The sequence below is a fragment of the Astatotilapia calliptera genome, chromosome 1 (genome assembly GCF_900246225.1).
Source record: "Astatotilapia calliptera chromosome 1, fAstCal1.2, whole genome shotgun sequence".
Classification (NCBI taxonomy): Eukaryota; Metazoa; Chordata; class Actinopteri; order Cichliformes; family Cichlidae; genus Astatotilapia; species Astatotilapia calliptera.
In genome coordinates this window covers 15,774,745-15,796,171 of record NC_039302.1, presented here as the reverse complement: position 1 = coordinate 15,796,171, position 21,427 = coordinate 15,774,745, and the positions used below count along the sequence as shown (strand labels likewise).

General features: G+C 40.3%; 1 protein-coding gene across 1 annotated transcript; it reads right to left on the bottom strand.

Moving 5' to 3' along the window:
* Positions 1-920: 920 nt before the first annotated feature.
* On the bottom strand, positions 921-21,111 carry cmtm4 (CKLF-like MARVEL transmembrane domain containing 4). Its single transcript, XM_026166056.1, has 4 exons — positions 20,050-21,111; positions 11,502-11,678; positions 3,691-3,789; positions 921-3,353 (listed from the first exon to the last, which is right to left on the bottom strand). The coding sequence occupies exons 1-4, from the start codon at positions 20,233-20,235 to the stop codon at positions 3,189-3,191; spliced, it is 627 nt and encodes a 208-aa protein (XP_026021841.1). The 5' UTR covers positions 20,236-21,111; the 3' UTR covers positions 921-3,188.
* Positions 21,112-21,427: the final 316 nt, after the last annotated feature.

Sequence of the window (21,427 nt, the reverse complement as noted above, 5' to 3'; positions counted from 1 at the left end):
AAACCATTTAATGCAGTATTACTTTGAGAAATTCTAAATATCTGCTATATAAATCATTGTATGTGTTTTTTTTATTTGCATGTGTGATGTATGATTTCTCTCCATCCACTGCCACTACTGACAAATTAGATGCACTAGAACGCCACAGTGACTGTTAATGAAATCTACACGAGTCCTACAGCAGCACTGAATTAAAAACAAATGACTGGGAATTGGCCACCATGGCATTTCCCGCATTTTTCAGTGCGGTAAATTTTATGGATCTGTTACAGCTGTAGCTTCATGTTTTAAAGTTGAGTGGAAATAAATGAACAAAATGAGAAAAAGACCTTGCAGGTCTATGCAAAATAAGAGCTAAGATTTCCATGAACCCGTCTGCAATGATGTTATAGATCGTTTATACCCTGTGAAAAGCAAGAATGTCAAACTCATTTTATATTGTGGGCCACATAGAGTTCACTTTGATCTTATGTGGGTTGGATCGGTGAAATTCCAGTTTCTCTGTGTAAAAAGTGTAACTGTGGATTCACTCATTGAAATATCAACACAAACATAAACAATTTAAAAATTATGTCTCAGTTTTTCTACATGGTAAAGAAATGCTGTTGTATTAAATAAAATAAGTCGTTCAGCACGACTCTTCAAGCTTAGATTGTAAGAAATAATGTGTAAAATTACAGAAATCTGTAATTTAATTACTTTGGTGTAATGTGACTGGCCATGGGTAGGAAAAACTGTAAACTGTGTTCTTCTTCACATTTTCCAAAGTCATCCAGCGGGCCTGATTGGGGTCTTTGCTGGGCAAATTCCAGCCACCAGACCTTATGTTTGACACCCTTGTCCTCAACCTTAACTTTAAACAGGCTTAAAAAGGTAACACGGGTACAGACATTGTGAAAGTGCACATTTCAAACATTCCCAAATGGTTTTAAATGATTTATTCTTTCCAAGAAGTAGGAGAACCTTCAGTTTATTTGAAACATTCGAACAACATCCCCACACAGTACCATTTTATAAACGGGTACCTTTGTAAAACCAGTGTAGATGTATGTTGCCTGCTTGTTTAGTTTTTGTTTGGTTTTGGATTTTTTTTTGCAAAAAAAAGTTTGAATAAAAACCTGTCTTCATTTCAATAATGTCATTATAAACCAGTGTGAAGTCTCCACACTTCTTCGTGATCGGATCATTGTTTGCCGTTTATGTCACGACCTGCAAACCAGCAGAAAGCCTTTTCTTTCTCATAAATACAAATTTCGTAACATATTGCAGCACAGTCGTACACAGAGAGAGCTGCAGCTTGATAAGCGTTTGACAAATATGGTCGGTTTATATGACCAAATAGCATAATGCAATAGCGTGATTTTGTTGCTGTACAAATTCTTAAGTGAACATGGTAATAGTATTACTCAAAAACAAATCCATCAAAGTAAGTTACACACACATAAATACGAACAAGATTGTCTTCTCATACGTCTATGTCAATCACCAAACCAAGAGAAACAGCATTAAAACATAAGTTATTTAAAATCTAAGAAATGCCTGGTTAATCAAGCATCTTCAGGGCATTTATTAGTCTTAATTTAAAAAAAAAATCCACAGTCAAATACATTTCTGGTCCTTCACTTATAAACACACTAATGTAAAATCATCTGACTATACACCCGATCCACTGACGCAACAAAAAGATACATTTCATATAAAGACCAGAAGAGGGGGCCATAGTCAACTTGCCCGAATAAGGTTCAGGTCTTAACTGTAGTGTACATTAAAAGAAGATCAGATGCTAAATAAGTAGACAAAGGTTTAACTTCCTGTTTACTTCAGGTGCACTGACCAACTGAAAAATATTAAAGAGAAATCAGTATTGGATGGATGGGCTTTGCAGAGGCTGCTATAAGGGTAATGAAGGATAGGGATATCATAATACATGAAATGTGGGATAATATCATTGTAGATACATATACAAACATTTCAATCAACCACAGATTTGCTAAATGTACCATGTTTCCACCCCACAGACTCATCAAGTCTAATATTTAGAAAGGCATTAGGAAACACAGTGTTTAGGTCGAGGCACCCTGTGATTTTTTTTTGTAATATAGGAGGGTCAGTACCTGAGAAGCAGTGTCTAGGCTAATGACATTGGTCTCAACCACGCCATCTACTGATGTTTGCTTTAAAATTAATCTCACTGATGTACTTTTAAGATTTGTGTTACCTGAAGTGTTGGACGTGTGCAAAATTAAGATACGGATTACCTTATCATTGCTTGATATAACCTCCTCCAGGCTCACAGTGTAGACCTAACACACATCTATAAGGAAAACTTTTTAAGCTCTGCTGAAAATTATGTCCCTGTTATTGTGTCAAACCAACTGGACTGGACTGGTTATTTTTTCCCCATTTTAAGTGTTGTGGACTAATGTAGTGAATGTAATCTGCACTTACTCCATAAATGCTGACAGCAAATGCAGCATGGCAATAGTGGCTAAAAGTCATCTGTAAAAGTAAGATGTGTAAGATTAGCCAAGACAAGGACAAGGAGACTTTCATGAGCGCATGTATAATTAAAAAATTAAATGTCAGGCTTGCTCAAAGGTAGAAGGTAAAAGCTGTGAGAAAGAACAATGAAGTCATGGTTGGACTGCAGGTTAGGGTTTGTTGCTGGTCCGCTGGTTTCTTCATTTCATGATCACATTTATTACCACAGACTTCAGCGGCATGACATAAGCAGACTGTACAAAAGCTGACCTTGTTTTACTGGACTTCATTCACAGTGAAAGACAAAGCGTGCTCAAAAGTCAACACATATACTGGAGCCAGAGTAGGTGCACAGCTGGGGAGAAGTCAGGCTTTCTTTTTGTAGCCTTTCAGGGGAAGTTGTCCTTCAAAATGCTTTAGAAAAACATGTAGATGAAGGGTTTTACAAAGCACACCGTCAAATGTGACCAGGGTTTTCTACTTAAGTGTTTATGTATCAGCAGGAGCAGCCAGGACGGCTGCTGAACAAAGCCACGGAGCCTCATTCACAGCTGAAGTGTTGTGATGAGAAGTCAAAAGCGTGCGGTGAGCCGAAGGTGGCTGTCTCACTGGAGTGGAAATACTGTTCTGAAGGCAGAGCTGTTTCCATTAGAGTCAGCTGCTGGTAGCATGGCTTTCTCTTAGTCTTCCTGATTGTCTGCCAGCACTCATGCAAGCTCAGGTCGTGGCTCCACCTCGCCACGCGATGCCGTGCGTGCCCGAATGTAATCGCTGGCCTGAGTCACCCCCTGACACCCAGTGCCACGGCGCCACTTCCGCACTGCCAGGAAGGTGTTTATTCCGTACACGACAGTCACCAGGAAGCCAAAAATCTGCACACAGGTGGAAACGGGAAGCAGAACCATTTACGTGTCAACAAATGTCAAAACTACGTGATTACAGCTCAATAAGCTGATGAGGTTGTCTGATATATCAAAACTTCTACAAGTGCATAAATTAGTGTAATTAAACACATATACAGAACTGTGCAGTGGTAGGAAATTTAGCAGCCTGGTCAGTAAGAAACAAAATCTATGGACATCATCAGTCAGTGATGCTGCAGTAAAGTAAGGCACAAAAATAGCATCCATATCTACACACGTTTATGCTTCCTTTGTTATAGATCTAGGCAGGATGCCACTGGATGAAGTTCAAAGAGTCAGTACTCACCACTGCTGCTATTTCAGCTCCAGTGTTGTGATTGATGCAAGCAAGCACGAGAGATGACAAGAAGAAAAACAGGGTGCTGGCACCTGTGTTAACGAGGTCCTACAGGAAGACAAAAACAAAGATCACAGCTCTGAATTAGTGATGTTATATAAGACTGGGATCACCTGTGATTTAAATCAACAACAATGAAATGTTGAACACAGGATGTTTTCAGTACCTGGCAGTTTTGGGCAATACTAAAATAACATATGAAGTAAATGTATATTTTGATAAAGTACATTTTAACATGGTATGTTCCCCATTGTTTGAATTTATTTGAATGCATTCACGTGTGGTCTACGGCTCCACAGGTCCTCTTTGGTTTTCTCTGTTACGAACTTTGAATTCTTGTTGTTTTTTAGCGTTCTGTTGGTTCTCAGGTTTTCATTGCTGTTTATTTTTGAGTACTAGTTCCTTGTTTCAGTTTATAAGTATTTTCATGAGTATTCTGCATTAGTCTAAGGAGATTGGAAAGAAAAGCGTCGGGACTTCTTTAAGTTTCCTTGAAGACGTTTCACCTCTTATCCGAGAAGCTTCTTCAGTTCTAAGAACAACTGGTGGAGAGTCCCAGATTTTAAGTCCCCAAGAGGGACAAAGGACCCCTTGATGATCCTCTACCTAATCACATGAGCCAAGGTGTGAAAACGGGTGTAGTGCACAATCAGCCAGGGTTTCGGGTGAACCCATTGTGAAGCCTAGCTCCACCCTATCATGTGATTTCCTGAGGTCAGATGGCCCAGGATGTGAGTGGGCGTTAAGGCATCTGGGAAGGGATCTCAAAACTGGATTATAGATGACAGACAGTTGGTGTCATAAACCCCCGCCTCTGTTCAAAGACGGTCGCTCACAGTGGACATAAATGGCTTCTTTCACTCCTCTTTCAAACCATCTGTCTTCTCTGTCCAAAATGTGAACATTAGCATCCTCAAAAGAGTGACCTTTGTCCTTAAGATGCAGATGGACCGCCGAGTCTTGTCCCTTCAAGGTGGCTCTTCTATGTTGTGCCATATGTTTATGAAGTGGCTGTTTGGTCTCTCCACTCTTCACTGAATTTCCCGGAGGAACCCACCCGAGGGATTAATAAAGTTTCATCTAATCTATCTAATCTAATTTAAGTCTGAGCATTTCCCGCTACACTGTACATCATACACTAAGTTGTTAAGTTTGTGTTTAGGAGTTTTATCTTTGAGATGAACCAGGTTTTGTCTGAGTGTGTGGCTGGGCCTAAAGTACACTGGGATGTCATGCTTGGAGAACTCGCCCGAGTTTCAAGCTCCTTAGACTACGATGACCTGGATGACTGAGAACCTTCACAGACATATTTTGCATTAGTTTTTTGTTCTGTTAATCCTTCCCTTGTGGCCCTTTATGTCAAGTCGGTCATCTCTGTGTAGTTACTTCCCAGTTTTTTTTGGTAGTCTTTTGTAACCTGTGCTTTTACATTGAGTTCTACTTCCCTTGTCTCATCATCCTGATTTGTTCCTCCTGTGTTTCCCATCTATTTTCCCCTCACTGACAGATGACAGGCTCAGTTCTACAAATTTGACACAGAGAGGCACAAGGGCAAGACTAATAAAAGAATAGACTATACAAAATAAACCTGAAACAGAATAATCATGAAAATAACCAGAAACTAAAAGAAAAGAATTAGGACTCAAGATATTTAGAAACATGGAAAACAAGAATAAACAACAATGAACAACCTGCGAACCAACAGAACGTTAAATAATAACAAGAATTCAAAGTTCGTGACAGAAAACCATTGATCCAAAACTCCCTTGTTTTTCCAAGAGTAGTTGATGATTCATTTGGAGTTATTCTTTGGTGCTCCTTGTCTTCTTGTTTGTTTTTTAACCTCCTGTTGGGAAGAATTGTACGGTCGTGGTAAAAAGAAAGTACACCCCCTATCAGTTCTAAGGTTTTACATATCAGGACATATTTCTTTCTTTCCATGTCTTGAATACAACCTGAGCTGAATGACAGCACATGACACACTACATCATCATGTCATTACTTATTTAGCAGAAACCAAGCCATGATTCAGTAGCTTGTAGAAGCAGTTTTAGCAGCAATAACTTGAAGTAATCATTTTCTGCATGACTTCATCAGTCTCTCACATCGTTGTGGAAGAATTCTGGCCTGCTCTCCTTTGCTTCATTTCATTGAGGTTTGTGGGCATTTGTTTATGCGACGGCTCTCTTATGGTCCAGCCACAGCATTTGAGTCTTGACTTTTTTTTTGCAATTTCTCTGAGAATGGCACAGTCTGACTTTGGGATGAATTTGCCTGGATGTCCACTTCTGGGAAGACCATCGGCTGTCTTACCTGTTACCACTTGTGAATAATCTTTGTCATTGTGAATGATGGACTTTAAATTTGTTGGATTATTTGGCCTTTCCAGATTGCTGGGCAGCTTCTCTGAGATCATTGCTGATCTCTTTCCCCCTGAACGCTCCAGGCCAGCAAGCTGCCAAAACCACTGCTTTTATAGACCCTCTTAATCCCCATGGAAAGGGTGTGCCTAGTTTTGTTTAGTTTTGTTTTAGTTTGTTTACATGCTGCTTCTGCATTTGGCTCAGTTTTTTTGTTTAATAAATAATGACTCAGTGTAATCTTGATAGATAAAACCTTAGAATTAAAATAGTGTGTTCTTTCTTTCACCATAATTGTACCTGCTATTTATTTCTACACAACATCATTAGGATACTTGTTATTTTGGCTATTTCTAGACTTGGTAATAAGAAGGCAGAATTCCTGAACTTCCCTCTTGACATCCTTCCTCTTAGACCAACCTTGGGTTATAATAACAAATAAAAAATATCCACTCCTGGTGTTTTAACATAAAACTTCAATTTAATCTACTTAAAGCACTCACGGCAACAAATATCCTACAGCTGCCTCTTGCTTTTACATTTAAATATCTTTTAAAACAACAAAAATACATTTTAAATCACAGCACAACATGTTTGTTACCCCAAAGCACACCACTGAAATAACAAACTAATGTAATGTGAGCTCAAGATAAAACTGAGCTGTCTGAAAGCTGCTGCCAGTGATGTGCATTAGTTAAACCCCACAAGACTAATTAAAAAAAAACTGGCACAATGTAGCCTCCTATTAGTCTAAGGACTGAGCACATTGTGGCTGATGTTGTATACTGAACAAACAGAGCTTGTTTGCACTCTTCTAACCAGCCAGACTGCATCCTGGTGCTCCATATCCAAAAACCACAGGAGAGCAAAGAAGCCAACAGCACATATTTTTTTAAAAGCCACCTAGCACCTCATTCATTCAATTCAAACAAACACTCAGTCCACACATGTAACTAACTCCATCCCCCACGTTTTTACACATAGGAAGTAATGTGAAAGAGACAGTTGCTTTTCAAGTACCGCTCTCCTGTTCTTGGCACGCCAAACTGTGGGGAGGGGGTTAATATTGAAGGGCTCAGCGTGGCTGGGGCACGGCCCTCGTGATCAGAGGCGTGATTATAATCATTGCAGACATGGTCTCTCATATGACACGCATGGACCATACAATAGCAAAGTCAAAAAGGCTAGCTGGTCGCAGACTTACACATATGTGCATGCACATACCTCAGCAGGGCATTAAAAGTGAGATAATGTGCCACTGATCTCGTGGTTTAATCAGTAACATAAATACAGAACCATATCTCTACATGTTAACTGGGAAAGTCAATGAACACCACAGTTATGATCTTAACCTTCGACCGTAATCTTAAACCCACTTCAAAGGTGCACACTCAGCGTACTGCAAACACTGCTCGCATTACTCATGCACTCCCATCCAGCTTGTCAAACTGGTTAAACGAGACACAGCCAACCAGATATTCCTGTTCCATTGTGCTCTTTCATGTGCACAAACGATTTTGCGCGTTTTCATGATGCCACTTCAATCCCACAGTCAGTTCAGTTGTTTCTCAACCTCTCTGCTTTACCTTCGCCCAAAAGTCACAGATCACACATGTGATTATATTCTTTCCTGAATTTTACCATATAGGTCCAATAGAAAAATGTGCATGTAAACAACTAGCATGGAATTTCACAGCCTATGAAAAATTTAAAGTCTCCATCTCGAAAGTTGCGCTCTATCTGACCAGCAATAATGGTAATTGCCTGAATGCAAACATTTTACCAGGAAAGGAAAAGAATAAAGTGGGATTCTAAGTGACTGTTGTCTCTACAGTGCTGTTTGGAAATGCTGTTTAACAGCTTACTGTAGTGGAACAACTCAGCATCCAGTTGTGGGCTTCCACCCTGAACTACTTACTTCATTCATGTATTAACTGTGATGAGATACTCTCTGTTCTCAGAACAAAACAACCAGAAAATACTGGCAGGGCAATCGAACGGCCGCTCTCCCTCCAACGAGAGAATAACAACACTATTATCTGTCTCTCCCTTTGTGTCTTTAGTTTTGCCTCATTTCTGTCCCAGAATCCCCCTAGCATGACCCACAGCTATTTGGCTGTGAATGAGGAAAACAATGGACCGAATTATCTGCCTTCAAAAACTAAATCCTCGAGTTTAATTTAATCACCTAAAGTTACAGAGTAGCTTTACAAAAGAGTCCTAGGACTGCATTCATTTCCATTTGGAAGAAGGGGAATAGGGTCAAGGCCTGTGTTTCCCCCTCTGTGCTGCCAAAGTCATCACAGAGGGGGAAGTGGAGGAGATGGGATCATATAGCACGTAATTGTTAGATTAAGAACCCTTCTACTGAGAGTTTGTAGTTGGGAAACAGAAAAGTCAGCAGAAGGTTTAACAGTTGGTTAATACTGTGAAATGCTCACTCGTGGTAAAATTCCCAGGGGACCAATGTGACCGGAGCAGCTTTGACTACGATAGACATAAACAGCGTGTGGCTGAGCCCACACCGTGGAGTGCGTCCAAGGAACGTGGGCTCGTCAGCTAAGCAGTTTGGAGTGAGAGCAAACACTGTTAAATCTGCAAAGTAACACGTTCGGTAAACCTTTGTTTGCAACATTTTGCTAACCAAAAAAGTCCTTCAGATTTGACAAATTCACCTTTATTCTTTTGCATAACAGCATAAAGTCCAGCAACACCAGTGTGCCAAACCACAGGCCATCAAACTCCAACCTCTTTGTGTGAACCCAATGCCAACTCCTGAGCTCAGGCTTAAGCACACAAACACACAGTGTACATGCTAATTAAACATTTCATTATTTAACCATTAATCTCCTAAATGGAAAAATAATAACCAGGCAGAAGTGACAGGAGAAACGCCAGCGGGCTTAAGACGAAAAAGAACAGGCAGTCTTGAAAAGAGCAAACAGAAGGATTTTGGATTATATGGACAGTAATGGTTACAGGTATCTGGTAAAAGTTCCTAAATCAGCACTCTTAAATTAGCCCTGGCCTCTATGGGACTGTAAAACGCTTTCGTTCGGTGTTACTCTGCCAAAAGCAGACGCCAAAGGCACACCCTCTCTTCATGTTTGAGGTGGAATACTGTACTAAGGATACCGTAGAGCAATCTGATAGCTGTGGTTAGATCTGAACATCTGGCTTAGCATCCACATCTTTACTACAGTATGTACTGTAAGCTGGAAGTATGGTCAAAGAAATTTCTTCTACACGTGTCTGTAAAAGACACTTGGCTGCAGATCAGAACTCACCACCAACTGCTTGTCAGGCAAACAGTGAGAGGCAGCCAGTATCTCCTGGAGAATACCCACCAGCTCATTTTCTTACAGCTGACAGTGCACATCCTGGTAGCAACATGGAAACTGTAATGACTTTGTGCTAGATTTTATTCTAGTGCTAAATACAGAACAATATTCAACAAACAGAAGTTCAAGTAAAGCTTGTTTCAATTTCTTACTTTAGAAAGAAACTAAGTTTAAATGCTTTGTTTAAATAATAAGCTTAAATCTCCTTGCATAAATGCTAAAACAGAACAATCATCAAGAAGATAAAAAAAAAAAGTAAATCCGTTGGGCATCTTTCTTTGGCTTTAGACAACAATTCTGATGGCAAAAGAACTAAACGGGACAGGCAAAAAAAAGAAGAAGAAGAAGATAAAAAAAAGGCAAAAAGGAAAATCACTGCCTGGCTAATATTAGCTAACCTGGCTGATATTAGCTAACCTTCCTGATATCAGCTATTGGTAGAGCCTGACTGATGTAAGGTTTTTTAAACTGATATTGATGGCAGACAGCCACCATGCGTTTGTGTATTTTTATTATTATGCATGTTTATTTTCAGTCAAGCAAAAAAATGTGATTTATCAGCTGATATTTTTTTCTCTTAGGAAACAAAACAGAAACAGATTTCACTAATATTTGCTATGTGTATCTATTTGTGAGTCCTTACTAAGATTACACAAGAATCCTGTTTAAAAACGAATCTTGTTTTAATAGTATGATTTGCTCTGTATAGTTTTTATTATCATTTATTGGTTGAGCAGGCTGAGTAAATCAGCTGATACCCACTATTTACCAATATACTGGAATGTGCATTTCTAAATAACATTTCTAATTAAAAAAGTAGAGATGGGAGAAACACCCTCCAACAATGGTGTGAGTGTTACTGTTGTTGTAGTTTGTCCACCAGAGGGAACTCAGCAAGTCATGTTTGGATTACCAGAAGCACAACAACCGTCTGATCCTAGCATCTAAACCAGTAATCCACGACTTGTCGTTATAATAAAACAGGATCATTTTTAACCCACACTGCCATATCATTGTAGTAAAGACTGCACTTAACAACTTTTAAGAAATGTTTGTGTTCTGTGTCTGAAAGAAAGAAATATCAGCTGCTATATCAGACTTTTAAAAACAAATATCAGTATCGGTGAATCATATATCTGTCAGGTTCTAGTGAAAGTAAACATAATAACAAGAGACACATCAAGCCATGCCAGCCTCGCTGTATTTTACTGCTGCTTAACAGCTAAACTGAGTTAAATGCTAACAAGCCTCTTAAAATGATAACAGCTCCTTAAATAGAGCTAAAAAAAAAAAAAAAAAACGTACAGGGAGTCTTTACTGCTGCTAATGTAGATAAAATTAATAACTGTACTGGTCACTGGTCTCAAGAAGAGTAAAAACCCAAAGCTTATAAATTTAATGCCATGTAAACCTTTACCTGGACCACTGCATTATTATCATAAGGTGAGCATATCGATAGATTTACACATGCAGCCAAGCATTAAATTATAAGCCAGACTGTCGCTAAATATGACGAGAATAATGCAAAATTACTGCTGTGTAAACCAGTAAGGTTTCAGAGGGAAAATTTAAACCCTACTCTTCTAAAATGTCATGTTGCCTGATTTTAAATTGATTTTTTTCAGGATTAACTTCTATATTTGGGAAGGCCTGAAAATGCACAAGCCTCAGGGGAGTCTTCAGGAGTACGATGACCTCTGATGCTGAGGAGTGTTTTGACTCTGCTATCAGCCACAAGGACATGACAACCGATTGTAGATAGTGAACAGACATAACATCTTTCCATATCTGGAGAGTAAGGGGGTTCATGTGTGAGATTAGAACTTTAAAACCGGATGCCGATGCCGGCTGTAATGCGTGCATGAAGATGAAATTTCATAGTGAATTTATCTAAATGCTGTACTATTCATCTGTATCTCCTGAGGAATTATCTCTCCTCAACGGCAATCCAAGTATCATCATAAACTGCATTAACATTAGTCATCCTGTTCTTTATTTAGAGGTTCAGCAGTACATTAGTGTACATGAGCTATGTTAACACTCTGTAGTGTGGACGTACCGTGAGGCTCCAGTTTACGTGGGGCACCTTGGTGTGGATGTTGAGGCAGAAGATCAGGAGGAGGACTCCTGTCACCACAAGAGCACTGCAGCTGACAAACTCAAAGAAGTAGACCCCTCCACAGGGGGAACACATCATGATAGTTTCTATGCAGATGAAGCCGATGAGTGAAAGGACCTGAAGTGAGAGGGAAGACGACAGGAGAGACAAGAGTTAAAATAAGATACAAATAAGATACACTTTGTTTATTCCACAGGTTGGGAACAGCTTATCTCAATAAAATAAATACAATATCACAAAATCAAATAGCCTGGAAAGATAACGAATGGAAAAACTTAACAGAAAACTGAAAAAGTGCAGTGTTCAAATGAGCTTAATAAGAGACATCTAACAGAGAAATGCAGGTATCGTGGTGTGAGATGGTAAAGATTTTCTGTATATGTCTTTGTGGCAGCAAAGCTGAACCAGATGTTAGAGGAGGTCTTTAGCTGGTGCAGAGGGTGGTCAGGGTCTATCAACATCCGTTCACCACAGCCACAGTCATGCTGATGACCTCTGCATTGTTAACTGGGGAATCCAAATACTGTATTGATTCAAACTGGATCCAAACAAGAACTGTAACGATGGGAGAAAATTCCCCCGACAAGCGATATGGACACAATCCCAAAGCTAGAAGTTCAGTATTCAGGCCATAGACAAACTCCTTTACAGTACTGCACAGGACTACGCCGTCTTTACTTATAACTGGTACACTGATTGCACATTTTATCTTATTATGTGCAGCAAGGAGGTGCTTTGGTTAGCATTGTCACCTTATTGCAAGAAAGCTTCTAATTCAAAGCACAGCTGGGGTTTATGTGTAATTTGCAAATTCTTTACCAAAATACCAGCATTTATATGTTAAGACTTCACTTTATAATCCATCGTTTCTGCACGCCAAAGACAACTGCTGGTTCTAAATTTGGCTATGGATGACAGGTAGATAAAGTGCTCATATATGATAAAGCACTGCACAAATTTATGTTTAAATGTAGTCTCAAGCACTTTGAGTGCTACTATATCACATTTACCACTCTGAAAAAAATCCTGCAGCCAGGTACAGTCACACTGTCCAGGAAGCATGAGTGTGGTGCTAATAGTGCAGGGATATATTGAGTATATTATGCCAACAACAGGTTAGATAATTCACTGGCTGATTAGTGAATCATCTCTAAAAACTAAAAACTAGGTCAGCATGAGCAGTCTGCATTCATTATCCTAGAATGGATTTCATTATTCAGTCTCTTTTCTGAATAACTGTGTCAGACCTTTGACAAAATATGTCTGACCTTCATTTCTGAAGCTTGGACAAATCTGACAGTGAGTCTTACCAGCGACGCCAGTTAACAAATGATATGCCAGCACATTAAATACAAAGTATATAAAAACTTAAAATATATACATGCCTAGTCAGTATATTGAATATAAGCATAAAGAATACTGTAAGTTATTTCTGTAAGATTATGGGATTGAAATGTCAAACTTTCCAGTTCATAAAGCGATTGTCCTATGAATAGACCAGAGTCTGTGATCCCATGAGTTCTGCTCCTGGCAGTTTGTGAAGATGCCCGCTTCCAGCCAACAGCCATCAACAAACCACAGTATGGGAAGAATTCTGCTACTTAGGTGTTCTTCTGCCATCTAGACCCCGACAAAACCACACACAGATTGCCAACTGCCTAGGAGCAGTCCAAAACCAAGAGGCATAGCAAAACCATGAAAATGCAACATAATACCGACCTGAAGTAGCTAAGAATCAGTTTTCTAATTTTATGCAAACTGCAAAGGCCAGTTTTGCATGAGCAGACGTGAAGGATGTGATAAGAGACTCCAGTTTTCCTTTCTCTTTCATTTACAAATGTTACCCCTGAAAGTCTACGCAATGTTAGTGAAACGTCACTCAAGGTCATTTAATGCAAAACAACAGCAATCACATATCAGACATATGCAATTTACAGATCGAACACAATCTGTTTGACTAATAATTCACACACAGTCATCTCATCCACACTCAACAAAATGCACTCAAAAAAAAACAAAACTTTGCCAAGGAACAGCTTCCCACTCCTCAGTGTTACTTGGAAGATATCCTTTGAGCTGATAAAACATCAGCTTGCAAGCATCAACCCAGCAGCAAAGCGCAGCGGCATAGCTGAGTATCGTTAGTTGGTGCTGCTTTACTGCCTCTTGGCCTGGATGGTTTTCCATCATTGAAGCAAAAATGAATTTTGATGTATTGAGATATAATAAGAGCCATCGCCTACTGTTTGCATCTGTGTTTTAGCAAACAAGACCTATTCATAAAAGATCTAAGAAGCACAATGGCTTGCAGGATCTGTGCTTCATTTACTGTATGCGGGTTGGTTGTGAATCACAAAGCCCATATTTGAACATGGAAAAATAAATACTAACTTTCGTGCTAAACAGTTTCTGTTAAGATGATTTCGGATTATTGTAATATTCCATGCAGGAATGGCTTTTTGTCCAAGTTGTTAAAACATTAAACAAGGAGCTGCGCTCAAGTAGCAAAGCTTGAAAGGTAAGATCATTTTTTGCTTTTCAAAGAAAGTTACTGAAGAAACTGGGTCAAGTTTGAGGCAGGTATTTTTTTTATTTCACTACTTGTCATTACTAACAAATCTATGCAGTTTAAGCGCAAACAGCATCCCCTTTTCTTTGGCTCTGGCTTATTTTAGCTACTCAACTGTCTCTGTGTCTTCTGTTGCAAAAGAAAAATGATCACTTTAACAGCAGATATTTGTCCTTTAACTACATTTTACATTAAAACAAAACATTTATCAAAATAACATCATGTACAGTAGTTTATACGAGTATTGAGCTAACTCGTATTTATTTTTCTTCCAAGGAGCCAGGCTCTTGGGATTTCCATTTTTGGAGGAATTTTGTTGTTGTTGTTTGTTTGTTTACCTACTCCAGCTGATGAACCAGTGCTGTGTCTGCACATAACAGACCACTTAGCAAAGAACCTATTTTAAATTGTATTTTTAGCCACCTTTGTGATAGCCTGTCAATTTGGTATCTCTCAGCATCTCAGTATGATGTGGAGTGTATCAGTATCCATATTAGTATCTGAACGTTACATCCTTAGGAAACACACAACAGAAAAAATCCAACAGAGACCTGACACGCGACCTGAGAGACGCCCCTGTCCCGGTCTGGGAAAGGATGAGTGTCAAAAAGCCATTCTTAAAGAAGGGACGCAGGTAGGAAAGGCTGAGGAAAGCCAAATCAAACAGGATCTGACCTGAACATCCGGTCTTATAAAGTGGCGAGTGCGAGTGCACGGGTCAGAAAAGGGGTACAACAGTGAGTGTCTGCAGCCATCTGTAAGACACAGTGGAGGCTCTATCGTGGTTTGGGGTTGGATTTTAGATCTTTAAAAAGATCTAAAAGATGTTTAAAAACTTTTAAAAGATCTTTAAAAACTGATGGACGAATGAACGCAGAAAAGCACCATCAGATTTTCATTCACCATGCAATATCATCTTGAAAATGTCTCATTGGGAATGGCCTAATTTTCCAGCTTGACAGTGAACAAACACACTCATCTAATGCAGTAAAAATATATCAGGATACAATAAAGGTGGTCATACCAAATATTGACTTTCAAGCTCATTAGAATTGCACCAACTCTTTTTCTCCTTATATACCTGTACTTCCACGTATGTTTTCACGTGCTTCTAGAAATCACTGCATCTATTTCCCATTTTGCTGGCAAAATATAAAAGAAGGAGGGATTGCTCAAGACTTTTGCAAAGTACTGTAATCTCTGAGTCACAATTGCAGCTTCACAGTGTTGTGCGGGTCACATGAATAGCTTATTAAATCCCACAACATTTAATAAATTTACCCACATTGTGCTTGTGCTGGCACACCCAGTCAGTTCAGGCACATTAATTTAAACAGCCATCCATTTTATTTTAACTGCTTATCCATCGCAGGGTCACAGGGAGTCTACTCCAGTATCCTGCTAATGCAAAGACCATTTAAACTTTAGAACCGTCATCTAACCTGACATGCACGGCGCTTGTAGCACAAAGCTAGAGCTTAGCTAACTTGTGGGACTAATTAAGTAAGGTCCATGGTAAATATGTGCATGTAGGATACTGAGCATTCAAAGAACTTCATTCATTTAGACAGCATTTTATTCTCGACTATCCCACACCAAGTGCAATATGGGGTCAATTCGGATTCAGTATCTTCCCCCATGTGGGCTGGAGGAGCAGAGGGTCAAACTACCGAACACGCGATTAGCGGACAATCTACCCTCCCTTCTGACACAGCCAGTTTCTTGGACTCTCGATTGTAGATAAGTGTTGGTTAATCAGTGAGATGAAGCTGAAATAAAAGAACTATCTCTACCACTACACTCCTACACCTTGTTGGCCACCCATCCACCCATCCATCCATCCATCCATCCTCTTAACTGCTTATCTAATTCAGTGTCACGGGCCGGCCTGGTGGGTGGGTGTTATGTTACAAAGAAGCAAAGAATAAACTTCTAAATGCTCAAACATGTATGTTTCTACACTAGCATAACTAACAAAGAGCAAGTCTAGCAGATTTTATCTCAGAAAACGATCATTTATTCAACCCTGTTTATCCTGTTCAGTGAGCAGAGCTGTTGGATGACTGGCACTGGTAAAGCATAAGGGGAAAACCCTCCACAGTTTTTCAAACTCCAGTCTGATCATTTAAATCTCTGTCTGTGACATTACCTCACAGGAAACCGAAAGGAAGAGAAAATAAGTCGACTGGGCAGACTATCGTTAGGACAACAGTTGAATTGTGTGCAGTTGCCGAAGCCTCATTAGAGTGTGTAGCTGGATAGCAGCCTGTCTTTGACTGAAATACAACTGAAAGGGTCACACCCAAACAGGAATGAAGTGCACTGCACTGGGAGATGATGTAATGTCTCTCAAAGAAAGCATATTACTTCCTCCATGCCCCTGTGTAGCAGGTGTCAGGCAGTCACAGGGGAGGAGGCGGAGAATTGCAAGCACCACACTGGATAATTTTGTAAGTATTGATTATACGTCAACCTTCTCTCTTGTTCAGTCTATTCATCACGCATCGTATGTGCAGGAACAAATGTGTCAGCTTTCTTTCCCTTCTTTCTCCTACATGCAAACAAGTCCTTATCTCAGGGATTTAGCACATTATTAGTTGCCTTAAGGACATCTTGGATGCCGATCCCCTTCTTATACGCCATCTGTTGTGAACAGATAATTAAAGGAGGAGAATGGGAGGCTTTATTGTTGAAACTTTGCAACACTATGTGCAGGACTTCCACACTGTACTACTTCATGCAAAAAAAACACCTTAAAAACGACCCAAAAGATTGAATGTGCTTTAGCAGGAGCTCACAGTCGGGTATGAGATGGAAAATTTACCCTGAATGCTGGTTAAATTTCACCCCAGAGGAAAAGTGTGTTGCTGCACATATGCAACAGCATACATGTCTCCCCTCGTGCCTGCACAACATTCCTGTTGTCTTTATGCCATCCTGCAAGATCCAAATAAGTCGTGTTTCAACCACACGAGAGTAAAGCACATGGCGTCTCTCTCGGTTAAGCGTGTGCTGACATTTGGGAGCATATGGTAACTTCATTACACAAGATTTGGAGAAAGAACACCTCTCCTTAATATTTAACCTCCACTTGTTAGAATATTACTTTAAAAAAAGTGCAGGATACACACCATAACAGAAAAGCTGTTATTTATCATGATGGCATGAGCCTTGCTGGGAAACAGTGTGATTGATAGGTGTACTATAAGGCCCAACAAGGTATCAAATTCCTGTCACTATGTCGACGTGCATGATGTGAATATCAGCTGGACTTTGTTGACCCGGTCACAAAGAGACAAAGACAAACCTGCTGTCAGGATGGGCGCACCTCGATCAGGTTACCTGCCACTGAGAGTTTGTACTGCTCAGTGCAGGGCCAACAGCAGCAGCATCACATGTATCAATTCACCCAAGATATGACAGGTGACTGGCCCCCTTAAAGCTTTGGCAAATGCATATTTGTGAAAAAAAGGACGTATGAAAAAAGGAAGGTTTGAGGGGATTAAACCCAACTACTTTAGTGTCTTTCAGCCATTTATTCAACTGTTTAACACAGAATTCAGTCAAACAAATTTATAAAACAGGATTCCACTTATAAAGCCCTTTAGGTTGATTGGACATAACAGATAAAGGCTGCCGTCAGCAAATCTATTCTTACTTGCCAATAAACAGATGGCAGATAATGAATAAATACCTAGTCGATACAGACGTCCCAACCATAAACTGGAGCATCGAGTGTACTGCTGACAGTAGACTGCTGCCATTTGCTACATGATGCCCTTTTGCAGTGCATCTCCTCCACATTGTTTTGCTTGTTTTTCCAGCTCTGAAAGATCATCACTGCTCCTTGGCTGGCACAGAGTGAAACAATTAGAGGAGAGAGCAGTAAAAATGAAAGCCGATGAAGCCATTAATGCTTGGCAGGATGCCTTTAAAGGCCTCTTCTCTCAAGGCCTCCTCTAAGGCACTGAATATAAACTTGGATGACTTTGACTGGTCCTCTCCTTGTTCACAGAGGAGAAATGTGGCTATCTGAAACTGCAAAAGTACTCCCACGCTTCTGAAGTCTAAAGTACAAACTGAAGATTATTAATAGATATGAGATGACGCTTGTTCTCTTGTACCCACAATGCCTGTAATACAGATTCTACTTCAAATACCTCAACTGATTTTTTTAACGAGTTATTTATGCGCTATTCATGACTTGGCCTATTTTGGGGTATCACAACTAAGTACTTTTTCTGGAATAGAGCAAAATGAGACTTTGAAGTATCACAGATATTTTTGTAAACAAATCTAGAATTATTTTTAGGGCAAAGTCTTTGCACAGATGCTTGTGTTTAGACAAAACTTAAGACATAAGGAGTTTGGCTTAAATTGTTAAATGAGAAAGAAACTGCTATTCAGGTAATCTACAGGCACACCTCCCAAAAAACATACATAGCATTTTTCACTTTGCAGGAGCAGAATCATATATATATATATATATATATATATATATATATATATATATATATATATATATATATATATATATATATATATATATATATATATATATATATATATATATATATATATACATATATGCAATTACATTAAAACCACAAAACCAAGCACCTGGATGTTTGCACAGGTGGAGAATGTAATTTTATGGTGTCTTATGTCTGGGCAGAGGATGTGGCTCTGTGGCTAAAAGTAAAAAAACCAAAAGAAATTAATTAACCAGCAAAGTCTAAGGCAATACTCAAACATTTCCGGTTTGCTATGAAATGCGTGAAGATTATAAATCTAATACTTTTAAGTTACCGCCTGCTCCAAACTTCTCCCACGCTGATGACAGAAGGATTCCTAGCCTTCCTTCCCACATACAGGTAAACATCACAGGTGTGCAACAGACTGTGAGCTTCTCTCAGACCACTGGGACACTCAGCCACCCACAAGCTAAAAAAAAAACAACCTTAAAACTTTTTCTGCATAAGTTTTTAAAGTATTGCAGAGAAACTGCCTCCCACATACATTGTTCTCCTCCGTGTTGTTGGGGATACACTCCAACATGTGTATGAGTGTAGCCCCGTAGTGAATTTTTCTTGGCAGAGGAAGAAGAGAAATGGTCCCAGTTTGATAGATGTTTCCTCCTCTGGTGAGTTATCAGATCTTTGGGACCCTTTCATTGTGCTTTGTTGTTGCCTCTTATCCCAGTTCAGACATCTGGTTTGGGTGAACTGATTCAAAAATTCCATCAGAAATGTGTTTTCCACTGACTACAGCGTGAAAAGAAATGGTGATAACACTTTTTATCCTCAACAGCAACTGAATGGGTAACACATACAGGTTTTCCCAGGTGCCTCACCGAGTACAGCCGTATTTGCACACGTGTTTAAGTGGTCTGGAGCAGCAAACAGCCACACAGTGAAAAAATGGAACTACTTGCAAATATGCAAGTGGTAACTAAAAGTTATCAAGACGTTCAAGGAGTGCAAGTGGCAAATGGCAGACATTATTAAACACTATAAATCCCTCTGGAATAGTACCCTATTATGTAGGAGCCATTATCCATTCAAAAACAAGCTTGCCTCTATACATTCACTAGTCATGGGGTGGGCATACTGTTGAAGTGACCTCTAGTAGGGATGCAGTGAAGGTTAAGCCAGGACCGGTGTGGCTAACTTTAGAATGAAACCTCGGGGTTATTATTGCACATAAATAATAAGTAAGGTATTAATGCTTAGCATACAGCGAGTTTAACTATAGCTGCACTTTATCGTGTTTTGCCCCCTGGAAGTTGAGTTTTCCTCCACATGTTAGTTGCTGATCAGTAGAAGTTATGCACCAACGGTGCGTCACAGCTTGGCCACTTACAGGAAGGCTGGACATCTCTGAGTATTACTGCAACGATGTCGCCATGCTTTGACTTACCACTTCAACCACCTTTAAAATCCCCAAGTATGACTTGAGGTACTCCATGTCGCACACTATCCCCCCAAAAACGTTCCGCGAATGGACGGGCTCGGTGGTGGGCTGGTAGGGACTGCTGGCCCCGGAGATCATGGAAGTGTTGGAGGCCTCGCCGTCAAAGCCCTCCGTCTCCTCGGTGGTCCTCATGATTTCTGGAGAAGCTGAACTCTTTTTTTTTTTAAGAGAGAGAGAGACAAATGGAAACCGACGCTGCCAGTCCTCCTGGATCTACCTCACTGCGCGGCTTATGTGACAGAGAGCACACTTTGTTCCACGCAAGCTGGGAGCAGATGGGGAAAACAAACCGGACAGTCCACTTCTCGTAGCCACCCCGAGGTGAAACCGCAACGGTAGTTGCTCTTTAACATCGCGTGCAGGACTGGTATAGGATCAGTGCAGCCACCCCCTCCACCTCCAGGCGGTTCCTCCCGGTTCCAGTGTTGCGCCTTTCTAAAACAGCCGCACTTAGAACTATGTTAGGTGGGTCACTTGTTCGAGTCCTTGTGCCACTCACTTTACCACGGACGACTCCGGTTAGTTCGGCAGATCGGGGGGAAATGCCTGCCGTGCTGTGAGACCGAAAAACATTCACCCATTGTGGCCCAGAAGAAGCGAGAGAGATCCGCGCTGTCTCCTGTTGTAAACTTAATTATGCAGCCTCCACAGCAGCAGCAGCAGCAGCGCGCAGTACGGCTGCGTACGGACGCCGCTGTCCCTCGCTGTGGATGGAAAGCAGGCTTGTCTCCGCCCTCCTGAAAACTGCACATTCTTCAGAGTAGGCTCTGCGCCCGGTTTAAGTGCTCCCAAACAGCCTGCAAAACGAATCCAGTCGGAACCACGCCGACAGTACCGAGCCCTTCTCACACACTCACATTCGTCGGTGTGACCGTGCAGCATTTGAACACCAGCCAGGCCTGGTGACACGATTTCTATTTTCCCAAGGGGATTACAGTGTATGGCTGCTTGTCTTTATATGGAGTTTAAAACCCACTGAATATCACCATCATGATCCACATAGCTTTTTTTCCCTCTTACGTTTTATATGTGAACATGTCTAATACAAAATACAGACATATTTCAAATTACATGTTGCCAATTCTCTGCGTATAAAGCAGGTTGGTTTCACCGAGTTATTAAAGAAGTCAATGCAGGTTAGAAATCGTACCATATATGTAAAGTTAGTCTAACTTCAACAAATGAAAGGATAGGCCTAATTTTTTTTCAGGGGCATAAGCTGTGCTGTAGAGCCCCCCCCCCCCCCCGTACTTTACTGCTCTCTCGTGGCGCTAAGCAGCATTAAAGGTTGCCTAGGTAATTGCAGAAGTCCAAAGATGCTGGA